Below are 12,584 nucleotides of genomic sequence, written 5' to 3'. Positions count from 1 at the left end.
ACAACTGCTGTTACTACTACTATTACTGCAACTACTACTACTACTACTACCACAACAACTTCTGTTACTACTACTATTACTGCAACCACTACTAATACTACTACTACTGCTAAAACTATTGCAACTACTACTACTACTACTACTACTACTACTGCTAAAACTACTACAACTACAAATGCAATTACTACTACTACTACTACTACTGCTAAAACTACAACTACAACTACAACTACTACTACTACAAATGCTATTACTACTACTACTACTACTACTACTGCTATTTCAACTAGTTTCACTTGTCAAATGTTGTGGTGTAATGTGAATATGCGTTTTTTACACGAAAAAAATAACCCGTAGCTGTGGCGTCATAATGGCGTTATAAGGAGGTAGTCCAACTGTAGTAGGACAGTACTGAAGGCCCAGGTATAAAATATACGGCCCGCCACTGGAGAGACAAAACGTTTATAACAGCCTGCGACAAACAGGAGGTGTTTGGATTGAAAGATATAATAATTTCCCAGGTACACAGGGTAAAGCACAAAGATGATGTCGCGTTGCATTATGGGAAAGGTCAAACCGGTCTCCTAGCTACTAGCATGACTAGATTATTTTTACAGCTATGTTCAGGCGCTGACAGCAGTAAGTTAAGGAGAAAGATTGTGTTCTTGGTTTAACACTTCCTCCGTGGCTTGATGCATGTAACATGACTGGTAATTAACTTTAACCAGGAACATCCATCTTTTTCTACCTTTAAGTTCTTTTGTTACCTAAATCTACACATGTGTAAGTATGAGTCAAGGGTGTCCCTATGGCAGCTGTGTGGTACAAAGATGTCAAACCTTCTGCACTGGAAAAACAGCTGTCTGTCTGTCTGTCTGTCTGTCTGTCTGTCTCTCTCTCTCTCTCTCTCTCTCTCTCTCTCTATAAAAGTGCAATATTTAAACACTGGAGTACCCCTTTTGGTACAATAACTCAACTATATATCTTTATACAAGGTTCTTATGATGAAACTGTTTAGTGAAAACATACAGTAAAAATAGTACTGGGGTCACTGACTCAAAAGCAAAGAAGCAGAAACACACAAACACACGTCCCTCACATGCAATCCTCCGGATAGACCCGTCGAATATTGATCATGCTCAGGCTCCCCATGGAGTGATGTGTGTTGCGGATCGATGTCACATGCATGTTAAAATGAGTGGGGCTCTGTGAGGAGTGTCTGAGGATCATATGATAGCAGCAGCACAGCTGCTGATTGAACTGCTTCTGGAAGGTGTCACTCAGGAGGTAAAGGGCAAACGGGTAGAGGCAGGCGTTGGTGGAGGCGAGGATATGAGCGACGACGCTACACACAAATTGAACCATGGAAGTGTCCACCTGGTCGTAGAGAGGTAGGGTGGAGGGTTGGGAAAAATTAGTTTGAATGATGAAGAGACATAGAGGTGTGCATGAACAAGGGATGTAACCAAATGCAAATAGTTCCTTTGGATATGAATGTGCTCTGGAGAAACACAACCAGAATCAGAATTTGTGCAGTAACATTTGTCTAAATGAGCTAGTATGAACTGTTTTGTCAGTAGCTTTGTGATTTTTAGGAGCTAAAATATGATACATTCATATTAGTACATGGTTAAAATAGTATATTACAAATTCCAAGTTAAACTTATGTCAAACTTAAATGGCAGTGAAATAAATGGTATAGACGATGATCCAGTAGACAGAGATCAGAATAAAGACACAAATACAAACATGTTTGTGAAATAAACAGATACAGATAATAACTGTGTTACACACCGAGTGGATAGAAACACATAGAATAAACATGTGTTTTTTTTGTGCAGCCTACCTGGGAGTAGTGATAGGAGCGGTATAAGTAGATGACGTGACAGGGAAGCCAGCACACTGCAAAGAGACCAACAAACACCAGCACTGTCCTCGCTTTTTTGATTCGACCTGTTGGTGTAGAAAAAACCCTGTCAAAACCAAAGAACAATGCTGGCATATGATAGACATTAGTGTTTTAACATTTAAGTGTATTTTTGCCATAGGTGGAGGAGGTGTTTAGATCTTTTTACGTAGTCCTGCATTCAAAATTCTACTTAAGTAAAAGTATCACCAGCAAAATGTACTTTGTACTCAATGTACTCAAATGTAAAAGGGCTCAGTGTGAAGCAGAATTACCTCTTTCAGTATCAGTTTTTTATATGTTGGATTATTTGTGTGATAGAAAGAATAACGTATTGTGGTAGAGATATTGATTATGTAAGTATTAAATATGAGGTCATGAATAGCAGAACCTTGGACCACATGTGTACAGACTTATTCTATCTGGTGAGTAGAGACACACTGGGTCTACTCAGAAGATATCTCATATAATATATTATATAAGGGTATAGGATAAAATAGGGATATAGATATATATAAAGGTTTTTCTTTAAAGTCTTTGGTGGAGACTGTACCCATGTGTGCTCTCTGTACTGAAGGCTTCTCTGATTTATGGACTGTAAAACCAACATATACGCAACTCAGGTCAACTTGGCCTGAACAAGTTTTATTCTTTTATTCGTACAAGAAGAACACGTTTTCTTCATCTATTGTTATCATTACGTACGTATTAAGTACCTCACACTTATGTTCAGTATTTCAGTTAATGTACATAATTACCTACTGTCACTTATTTATGCTTTATATTTATAATTTTTTATTATCTTTATTCAAGAATGTGCTTTCAATTTGAGAGCATGACTCATTTCACTTCAGATTTTGATTCAAAACCCTGTCCACAAACAAATAGCCGCTGCTTGCGCTTGGATTTCGGCTAAAACTGTGTGCTGCACTCAGATGTATGAGAGATTACAGATTCTCTGCGGGCTCCAGCTTCGACCCTTCTCCTCACACGTGGGCTGCGTCTGTGTGCTCATGAAACGTCTGCTCTTGGATTGGATAGTTTTTGTGCAACAACCCCGTCAAAATTCCCCAGGTGTAGTGTTGACCAATGAAATGATCTTGCCCTGCTGTTAGTTTGTAGACTATTTCATTAGTTAAGTTAAGTCCGCTAGGCTAATTCATGCACTCAGTGCCCTGTCCTAGAGCTGCTGTGTGTAAACCTTTTTTTTGTAGATAACAGCAGACTGTGATGCACTGCAGAATGATTTATGTTTTGTTTTTGTTATGTGTATGAACTGCCTCACAGAGATTGTATTGAAACGATGCAGCTTTTTATGTCATAGACTGTTATAGTCTGATTTTTGAAAGCCCTTTGTAAATAAAATGTGAGTTCAGATTTGTCTGAGTGCTTGTATTAATTGATGAAAAAGTATTCATGTGCAGTAATGGTGATCAGATTGAATCATGGGGCCAGTGAAGATTCACACTTCTAATAACACACAGTGCACTTTAAAAAATAAATAAAAATCAAACATCTAATGACCAGGGCTCGAGCTTCCATTAAGGTCACTGAGGTTATGCCATCGGTATTATTTCTGGGTATTTGGGGGATATAACCGTAGTGAATTCCATACCAAGTTTTATAAAACAATCAACACATAATGGATGGGTTTCAGTAGATTCAAATGGTATTTTGTCTTTTTACTCATGACCTCAGTGCATCAAAGATCGAGCTACGGCACTAGGGATGGTAGTTTGAACACTGGCCTGTCGTCTTGCATGCACTTGCACAGGCAGGTTTGAGGCGCTCCTCATCAGGCTCCGGGCGATGAATGTGTAGTACACGGATATAACCAGCAGGGGAATGACGTAGAAAATGAGGAAGGAGGCCATGGAGTGGATCTTGGGGTGCAGTTCCCTTGCATGCGCGCAGGTGACGAAGCTCTCATTGGTGGAGGGGATGTTGAAGGTGTGGAGGTCAGGGAAGACGGCCTCGGGGATAGCCAGGACCAAGGAGAGGAGCCAGATGAGTGCCGCACGCAGGACAATGCAGGTGGTGGTGCTTAATGTTCGGATGTCCAGGGGCTTCACGATGGACTTGTACCTGATGGATGTGGAGATATAAGTTGGATAGATAGATAAAGGTGTTAGCACAACGTGTTGGTGTTCATTTTGATACCACGCTGCTGAGAGCAGTGACACAATTATTTTAGCAATCGGTCAACCCAAAAGTTTTTCTGAATGATGTCTGGAAACTGAATTTAAGAATAATGTGTAAGACCTGTGCTCAAATGATATCATTACCTTAAAAAAACCTGATTAAGATCTGACCTGAGCAGCCTTTCCAAGAACTGAACTGCACAACATGACAATGTCAGCTTTTAAAATTGCTCTGGCTGAACATTGTAGCCTACCACTCAGCCCTGGATGTTCAGAATACAATGTATTGTATGTAATGTATTGTCACATAATGTCAAATAACGACAAATAAAGGCTAAACTACCGCACCAAAACAGTGCGCGGCAGCTGAGCTTGCAACAGGAAGTGCCTCTACTAGCTGCCGCTGCCACGATGTGAGCTTGCTCTCGACTTCTGACCTGTCGCCTCCGCAAATTGCGCAACTGTAACGCTGGCAGCCTCGTGGGGAGGGGAGCTGCGATCATGTGATTGGTTGAAAATGAGGCTGACAAAAAAACGCATTTGCGAATCCAGCCACGTCAGGGGGGGTCTCAAAAAACCCACACACAAATGTGGAGCGATCCACTAACAAATACATACAAATCCACAAAAACAAATACATACAAATGCAGAAATATATTTGTGATTTTTTTTTTTTTACATTTATATAAATCGTAATGTGTTTATGTGTGCATTGGAATGTATTTGTGAATCGTTCTGCTTGCATTTGTGAGCCAAATTTATTTGCATTTGTAATTATTGAGACTGATCTGACCCCATAATCAACAGTCGCATCACCAGCAGCCTCACCTTCCTGTTGTTGCAGCATTCAAACAATTTAATTGATCAGTGATTACCAATGACACATAGAGAAGCTTGGCCAATCGAGTATGAAGTGAAACCTTGGAGAGCTGGAGCTCATTTCCTCTGCGCCTACCTCTTTTATTTCATAATGTGAAGCTCGTTGTGGCTACTTTTAGCTGACAGATACTGTGGGAAAAAAGCTAGATTTCTTGGGATTGTTGAGTTTTTTTCCTACCTGTAACTGTGAATGAGGGACCAAGATTAATTTTTCAGATTACAGATATATTATATCTGTGACAAATTTACAGGTTATAAAGCGATTTTACGTTTTAATTTCACTTTATGCCACAGGTTGTCTACGGCTGTTATTGGCAAGCAGGACGGCAGGATTACAATTTATTTCTTTAATTAATTCATAATTAATTTGAATTAAACGTTATTAGATACACAGTATACAGCTCACGAGTGTTCTCATTTTCACATTTTTCTTTTCATCTTTTCATCTTCTTTTATAACAGCACAAAGGCCTGACTGTATGTGAGGCAATAAGGGGTTCCTGCCACATTGGTCGAGAGAAAAAAAACATAAAAAGCGGTCAAAGATGGGAAATAATGAGAGGAAGAACAGAAGTACATGGTAAAAATATGCATTTGAACTTTGTGTCCTCAATGTGAACTCGCAGTGAACTCGAAAACTTAGGTGTCATCTATTAAGGAAAATGGCTACTGGAAAAGTAACAAAACTACTTGCAAAGTGGCAAGAATAACTTGTACCTTACATGGAGTAAAGAAAGTGCAGACTAAGCAGTAATCAGAACTCGTGGTTGAAACACCTCATGTTACCTTGAATGTATCGAAGCTGTGAAAAGTCAGCTGGATACAGCAGACAAGCCCTCATGGGTGCTGCACTTTTGAGAAATAACTTGTTGCTGTATAAATAAAGGAGCCTGTGCGTTACATACTTTGAAGCATTCACACAGTCGACTGAATACATAGCTGTTGTGTTTTCTTTCCTCTTGCAAAAGAATAAACGGAAAAAGACAACTTTGAATCTTGTTAAGTCTTTATTTGTGAACGAAACTTTCTTCCCCTGATTAACATAGACATCTTCCACAACAAACACTATGCTGAGCGTGATATTAAAGCATCCTGGAACACATTTTTAAAACATTATACAACTACACCATTCAAGTTGCCACTCACAGCCAAGGATTTAAAACACATTGATAACCCCTAAACAGGCAAAAGTCTTCTTTATAACAACACACTTTTGAAATTAGAAATTGACAGCAATGAATCTATTGCCTCTATCAAGCGCGCACTTGTCATTAGCGCAAAGCACTCTCGTGCATAATACTCCCCTGATCAATACAGTTACATTGTTGCTTTACACTGTGGTAATAAAACATTTAGATTGTACATATTACCTGTGACTATCTTCATATAACGAGAGAAACAATAGGACGTTTGGCTAATTAGGCTGCTATATAGGCTATTTTAAAGTGATTATAGGTCAATAACATGATTAGCCTACCTGTCAGCAGCGAGAGCAGTGAGAGTGAACACATGCACCCCGACCGAGGTAAGCTGAATGAAGGGGATGACTTTACAGCCCACTCTCCCGAACAGCCACTCCTCTGACAGGTAGCGGCTGGCCTCCACCGGAGCGCATGTCACCAGCAGTCAAACATTCCCGAGCGCGAGGCTGGACATGAAGATATTGGCCACATTGTGGATGTAATTGGCAGAGCAGAACGTCTTGGTGAGCGTGATGTTGCCGATTAGCCCCAAAACACTAATCACACCATAAACTGAAGCGATGACCACACCGGTGAACCACATTGTCCGTGCCATGGAGATTTGTGACGCTTTCGGTACAAATGCTCCACCCCTCAACCTTCTTTTCTTTTTTTAACGATTCAATGTTAACCTATGAAAGATATGGAAGGGCATTTACGTCAGTAAAAAAAAAAAAAAGATGAAAACTGAGTGTAAGTTACTTACACTTTATAAGTGATCTTATTAATTATCTAAAACTCATTAATAATTGGTTTGTAACTTATATAATACTTAATTTACAAATGGGGAATCCATCATTTATAAAGTATATGAAAACAATCATGAAACACATAATAGACAAACGTATTAATCAAGAATAAAACATTTATAACTGTATTTATGAATAGCATGAGTGTTAATGTAGGAACAATGCTTTATAAATTATGAATTAAGTGTTTACTCATTGTGGTGGCGGGGCGTGTGTGGGCTCAGCCGTGGAGGGGACGGAGTGTGGGAGTGGTTCAGGGAACGGTGCCGGGAAGAGACTTAATTACTCCAGTTAATGAACTGTTACTCCAGTTCTGAGGTCTTTGCTCTGGCTTCCTGTCAAACAAAGAATTGACTTTAAAATCCTGCTGTTGGTTTACAAAGCACTGAATGGTTTAGGGCCAAAATACATCTCTGATCTGCTGCTACCTCATGAACCATCCCGACCCCTTAGGTCGTCTGGGACCGGTCTACTTTCTGTTCCCAGAGTCAGAACTAAACATGGAGAAGCAGCGTTCAGTTTTTCTGCTCCACATATCTGGAACAAAGTCCCAGAAAGCTGCAGGTCTGCTGAGACCCTCAGCTCCTTTAAATCAAGATTGAAGACTTTTCTGTGTGCTGCTGCCTTTAATTGAACCAGATTCAATTAATATATTAATCAATTTCCTGCATTTCTGCATTTTACTACTGTATTTTATTTCTTACACTGTTTTTTAATGTTTTCATGACTGTTTTTATTGTTTCAATGAATGTTCTTAATTGTTTTTAAATCTCCTTTACTTTTGCCTTATGTTTTGATGCTTTTATGTGAAGCACTTTGAATTACCCTGTTGTTGAAATGTGCTATACAAATAAACTTGCCTTGCCTTGCCTTAATTAGGCGCAGCTGAAACAGATCCTAACAGTCTTGCCTTGCCTTAATTAGGCGCAGCTGAAACAGATCCTAATTGTCTCACTCTCGGATGTATTTAATCACCAGTAGTGACGGAGGCGGGAGAGAGAGCGCGGCACGAGCGACAGTCCTGCAGTGGGACGGAAAGGACGGGAGACCTCGGCAAACTCCCGCGGTGCGTGCTCGGAGGCAAGGCAGGAGAGCACACGGCCAAGTCCAGTCTGATTGTGACAATAAAGAACGTTTGAAAACGCAATTCAACTGTGTGCTGACATCATTGTGCTCCCAAGAAACCACCGGGGTAGCAGAGAGTCTGTTACACTCATACTTAACGAATGCTTCATAGCTGTAGTTGTTATAAAGTGTTACCAAATTATCCCCTTGGTAAGTTATGAGATTGAAAATCATAATAAGTCATAATTATGAGATATAAAGTAGAAATGATAATATACTTAAACACAACAGTCATAGAAGCATTTCTTTGGAATAGGTTACCCTACATTTGACATTGAAATGTATTGTGAGTACATTGATGTCTACTTTAAACGTGGCTTTGCAACAGATGAAATACTTCAATTGCTTGCTGTTTCACATGGGATTTTACTCACGCACCCTTGAAAGGATTTTAAGCAAGAAGCAGCTCTGGCGTATGAGAATAAAACCGATGTGGCAACCTTCATTGAACAGCAACTGGAAACATCTGGTCAGTGTCATGGTTACAGATGGATGCACCAAACGTGTTGGTTACACTCAATTGTGCCTGAGAAACAGTTATTGGACGGTGAAGGTGTTGATCTTTGTTCATTTCATGTCGAAAATCTGGGTAGTTGACATAACTGACTCCAAGTAACAGCCACATGTGTGAGCAACAGGCCTTCTCTGAAATCCCTGAAGTTGTGTGAAGCTGACAGTGATGCTCTTTCCTGTGAACAAGTCTGATCCTGTGCAAAATCGAAGGAAAAGGGAGAGGTGCTGGGTGTCTGACTCTCTAAGACAGGGGTGGGCAATTCATTTTCTCAAATGCCACATTAGAAACAGGGACTATTGTGGAGGGCCGAACCAATAGACTGAACTCAATCCTGCTCAATATTATTCCACCTCTTTATAAAAAGCAGTAAATTGTATGGTTTTGATAAGCTGTGAGCGGTAAGAGTAAATGTTATGTTCAGTGGTGTAATGTAACTAAGTATATTTGCTCAAGTACTGTACTTATGTACACATTCAAGGTACTTTACTTACTTGAGTATTACCTCATTTTCTGTTTTTCAGTTCATTGCGAGCAATCTAGTCTGTGTTGGGCTTGAACGAGACTTAGGTAAAGTTAAAAAGATATTCAAAGATTCGGACTTCCCGGTTCAATAAATCGTTAGCGAAACGTTGCTAAAATACAAACGATACCTCCCTGTAACCTTAGTGAGGTAGACAACAAGCTACAACCTTAATTTAATTAAAACGGGCCGTCTTACGGACTCCTCCGAGCTGGACAATCGGCATTGGTCTCAATGACACTTAACCCCAAAATTGCCCCCGTAGCTGTGCCTACGGTGTAGAAATGTGATAATACTCTGAATTGTAAGTAGCTTTGGATAAATGACTGTAATGTAATGTCTACAACTCGTATTCTCAGCTCCCTCCACAGATTTTCTATAGGACTAAGGTCCGGAGTCTGGCGAGGCTTCTTTGTTAGTGGGCACTTACAAAATCGGCAAGGGGTAAAATAATGATAAACTTTACTGTATGTAACATTGTTGCAAAAAATAGAGCACAAGTGACTAAAAGCATTTGGAAGACACTTATAAAATAATAATATACTATTATACGACAGCCAGAGCTGCACTTCTCATCGGGAGGCTTTCTTTCAGAAACTGTTAATCATGAATGGCCAGGCCAGAAATGGAACACTCTCAATATGTCCTTCTGTGCAAATGACTGCTTGCAGGCTTTCTGATAATTCAGTCTGAAATGTAACATCAGTAAATACATTGTGATGAGCATTTTCTCTTCTTGTTAGCTGCTCTCTAATATTTTATTATCTCCATTATTTACTTTTTACTAATGTGTATTATACCAGAGTTTATATTATTTGATTTGATGAGAATGGAGAGCCCAAAAAATGAATAAATTAAGACAGATAGTCTTTGTAAAAATGAGTATTTTAGGTAACAATAAAGTCCTTACAGCTTAATTCACAGTAGTAAAATGTCTTAAATAAATTACAAGTACCATCTATTAAATACAGCAGATAGAAAGTTTACACTTCAGTAGGGATTTGAATCTGACATTTGCAATAACCGAAATTTGGTTTAAGACCGAAATAGTAATGTGAGATGGTCAAACATAGGAGAAATAAAGGCAATATAAAATATACAAAAAGTTTCCCCTATTAAAAACCAACAAACATTTTAAATGTGAAGTTAAACCTTCAGATTTGGTCGCTGTGATTGTTACAAGGAATAGAAAAAAAAAAAACGTGGGGTTGAAAGTGCAGAAACAACAAAAAAAATCATTCATACAGTAGAGAGAGAAAGAATCTGCTTCTTCATAATGCAGGAGAAAGTGCATTAATATTAAGGATGTCACGTACTTGTGCTTCTCCAGTGAACTGTGGAGCAGGTGTGCTTCCTATCAAACCTTAAACTCACAGATAATGTCGAGCCTTTACTGAAAGAGGTTTTCGCTATGTTGCACTTTATTCGACATTATCTGAAAATAGTTTGGAATGTGTTGTCAAATAAGACCTTCAACAGTATAGAGCATCAGTACTTGGACTGTCAAGGTTTTATGCTCTTGACGTAGAGAAACAGCAGTGGATCTTTCTAAACGGACAATTAAGACTCGACTCTTGCTTCTTGCCGTCGGCGTTGTCGGAGTCACAGAAGAACCTTTTGTCCCTGAGGCCGGTCAGGTGATGTGACTGTTTTGCGTTCGGCCCGGGAAACCCACCTGTGTGTGGTTACTCTCCACAGCACCGGTGCCAGCAGCAGACTGAGGGTGGTGACACTGAGAACCAGCAGGTACACCTGAGCCGAGAGAGACGTAAAATATAGAGACTGAGAAAATCTACTTGTAGCTTTTTACTATTTCCTACTAAAAGACTAAATTAAGAATTGATTTTAAGTATTTTTGATCAGGACCAGCCTTCAAATAACACAGTTGTTAAATCATGCAAAAATTTATGTATTTTCTGGCCTCTCAAATATTTGCTGCTCTTACACAATTTTTAAGCTGCATATTTATGTTTATTCCAGACAACAAAAAGCGTTTAAAAATGTAATCTTGGGCCCTAGGAAATTGGCATATAGAGTAAACAGCTAATTGAGATATATATATATAGTCATCACTGACCTCTCTCGAGATGATGCCACCCCGACGCGCACGGCTGCCCAAGACGAAGGAGAATTCGCTGACCTGAGCCAGACCGGCTGAGACAATCCAACGTATGTGTCGAGAGCCTGGAGGCAAGATGGCCGACAGCACCAGTACAGCCATCACGAACTGGGAGAAAAATGAGGAGTGAAGCGGAGCGTGGAAAAAGGTGAACTGCAGAAGGAGAGGAGCATAAAGAGAGAGAAAAAAGGTGCTGTACCTTCATAATGACGAGTGAGAGTGTCAGCACCAGCAGGATGGTGAGTTCATACAGCACGAATGTCGGGAACACGTGGAGACCTGCAGCGTCACACAAACAGACGAGGTGATTCGGGGATGTCTCGCCATTAAATAAATGTAACATGATAACAAAGCTGGGGTCTGTCTTAAAGTGACATGTTGCCTCTGACCGATAGAGGCGAAGAAGATGATGGCGAGGAAATCTCTGATCGGCTCGATGCATCCCATGACCTCCGTGGTGACCATGTGACCCTGTGTGGACAGCAGAGCTCCGGCCAGGAAACAGCCCAGCTCCATCGAAACATCAAAAAACTCAGTCACCTGCAGTATCAGTCAGCGAGAGGTTAAATCAACACAAACAGCTTCTTCAGGGGAGATTAAATGATACTGCACCGGGAGAGAAACTACCAGAGGTAATCAACGATTCAAAGCAACGTGCATACCGTCAGCATGAAAAAGACAAAAGCTGCCATCCCCAGCACCAGGATCTCTTTGTTGCCTTTGCTCTCAGCATGCAGCTTCTTGTAATATGGGCCAATCAGGAATGATCTGAGAAACCAACACAGCAGCAGCACAGCAGCCAGAGAGACCAGGACCTGGGCCAGGAGGTAAAGCACGCGGAGACTCCCAAACAGGAGGCTGTGATTCACAAAAGGGAACACCAGATTTAAATAAGCCGGGTGTCTGTTTGGGTGAGAAGAGAAAAAAAATCAAAACAACGACGGCAAACTCACCTGTCCAAGTCTCCACTTTGTGCCTGGATCATAGTCGGCATGACCGCGATGAAGAGACCGAGCTGAACGTCTTGCATCACTAACATCCCGAGGAGAACGCTGCTGTAGTCCAAATCACCTGTCTCACACACACACATATTATTGAGCATTGTGTCATCAAGATTTGCTCTAAATACAATATTTCTAATTAATACATACATACCGTCTTTGTCCCCTCTGCTGGCCCCCGCCAGGAAGCGAGACACTAGCGGAGTGCTGGACAGGGAGAGGCAAGTGGAAATGAAGACAGTCTGGGTGGGTCGGATACGCAGGACTTGTCCCCACAACAAACCGGCCGCAACCATCAGCAGACTCAGGTAGCACGACCCCTGGACTGATGTCTTCCATACCTACACACACACACACACACACACACACACACACACACACACACACACA

The 12,584-nt window shown here is 40.6% G+C and overlaps 1 protein-coding gene and 1 pseudogene across 1 annotated transcript in view; both read right to left on the bottom strand.

Moving 5' to 3' along the window:
- Positions 1 to 285: 285 nt before the first annotated feature.
- Positions 286 to 6,917, bottom strand: LOC116383108 (gastrin-releasing peptide receptor-like; annotated as a pseudogene).
- A 3,026-nt stretch (positions 6,918 to 9,943) lies between these two features.
- Positions 9,944 to 12,584, bottom strand: part of tmco3 (transmembrane and coiled-coil domains 3) — an 8,034-nt gene continuing 5,393 nt past the window's right edge. The window contains exons 9-15 of the mRNA XM_031846115.1: positions 12,349 to 12,535; positions 12,147 to 12,264; positions 11,856 to 12,051; positions 11,583 to 11,733; positions 11,393 to 11,472; positions 11,152 to 11,301; positions 9,944 to 10,826 (exon numbers count right to left, since the gene is read on the bottom strand). Of these exons, the coding sequence (XP_031701975.1) occupies positions 10,677 to 10,826; positions 11,152 to 11,301; positions 11,393 to 11,472; positions 11,583 to 11,733; positions 11,856 to 12,051; positions 12,147 to 12,264; positions 12,349 to 12,535 (1,032 nt within the window). The 3' untranslated portion in view covers positions 9,944 to 10,676. The remainder of the gene's footprint in view (positions 10,827 to 11,151; positions 11,302 to 11,392; positions 11,473 to 11,582; positions 11,734 to 11,855; positions 12,052 to 12,146; positions 12,265 to 12,348; positions 12,536 to 12,584) is intronic.

This window comes from Anarrhichthys ocellatus, unplaced genomic scaffold (assembly GCF_004355925.1).
Source record: "Anarrhichthys ocellatus isolate YVR2014 unplaced genomic scaffold, GSC_Weel_1.0 scaffold6, whole genome shotgun sequence".
Classification (NCBI taxonomy): domain Eukaryota; kingdom Metazoa; phylum Chordata; class Actinopteri; order Perciformes; family Anarhichadidae; genus Anarrhichthys; species Anarrhichthys ocellatus.
This window is presented reverse-complemented; position numbering and strand designations above follow the sequence as displayed.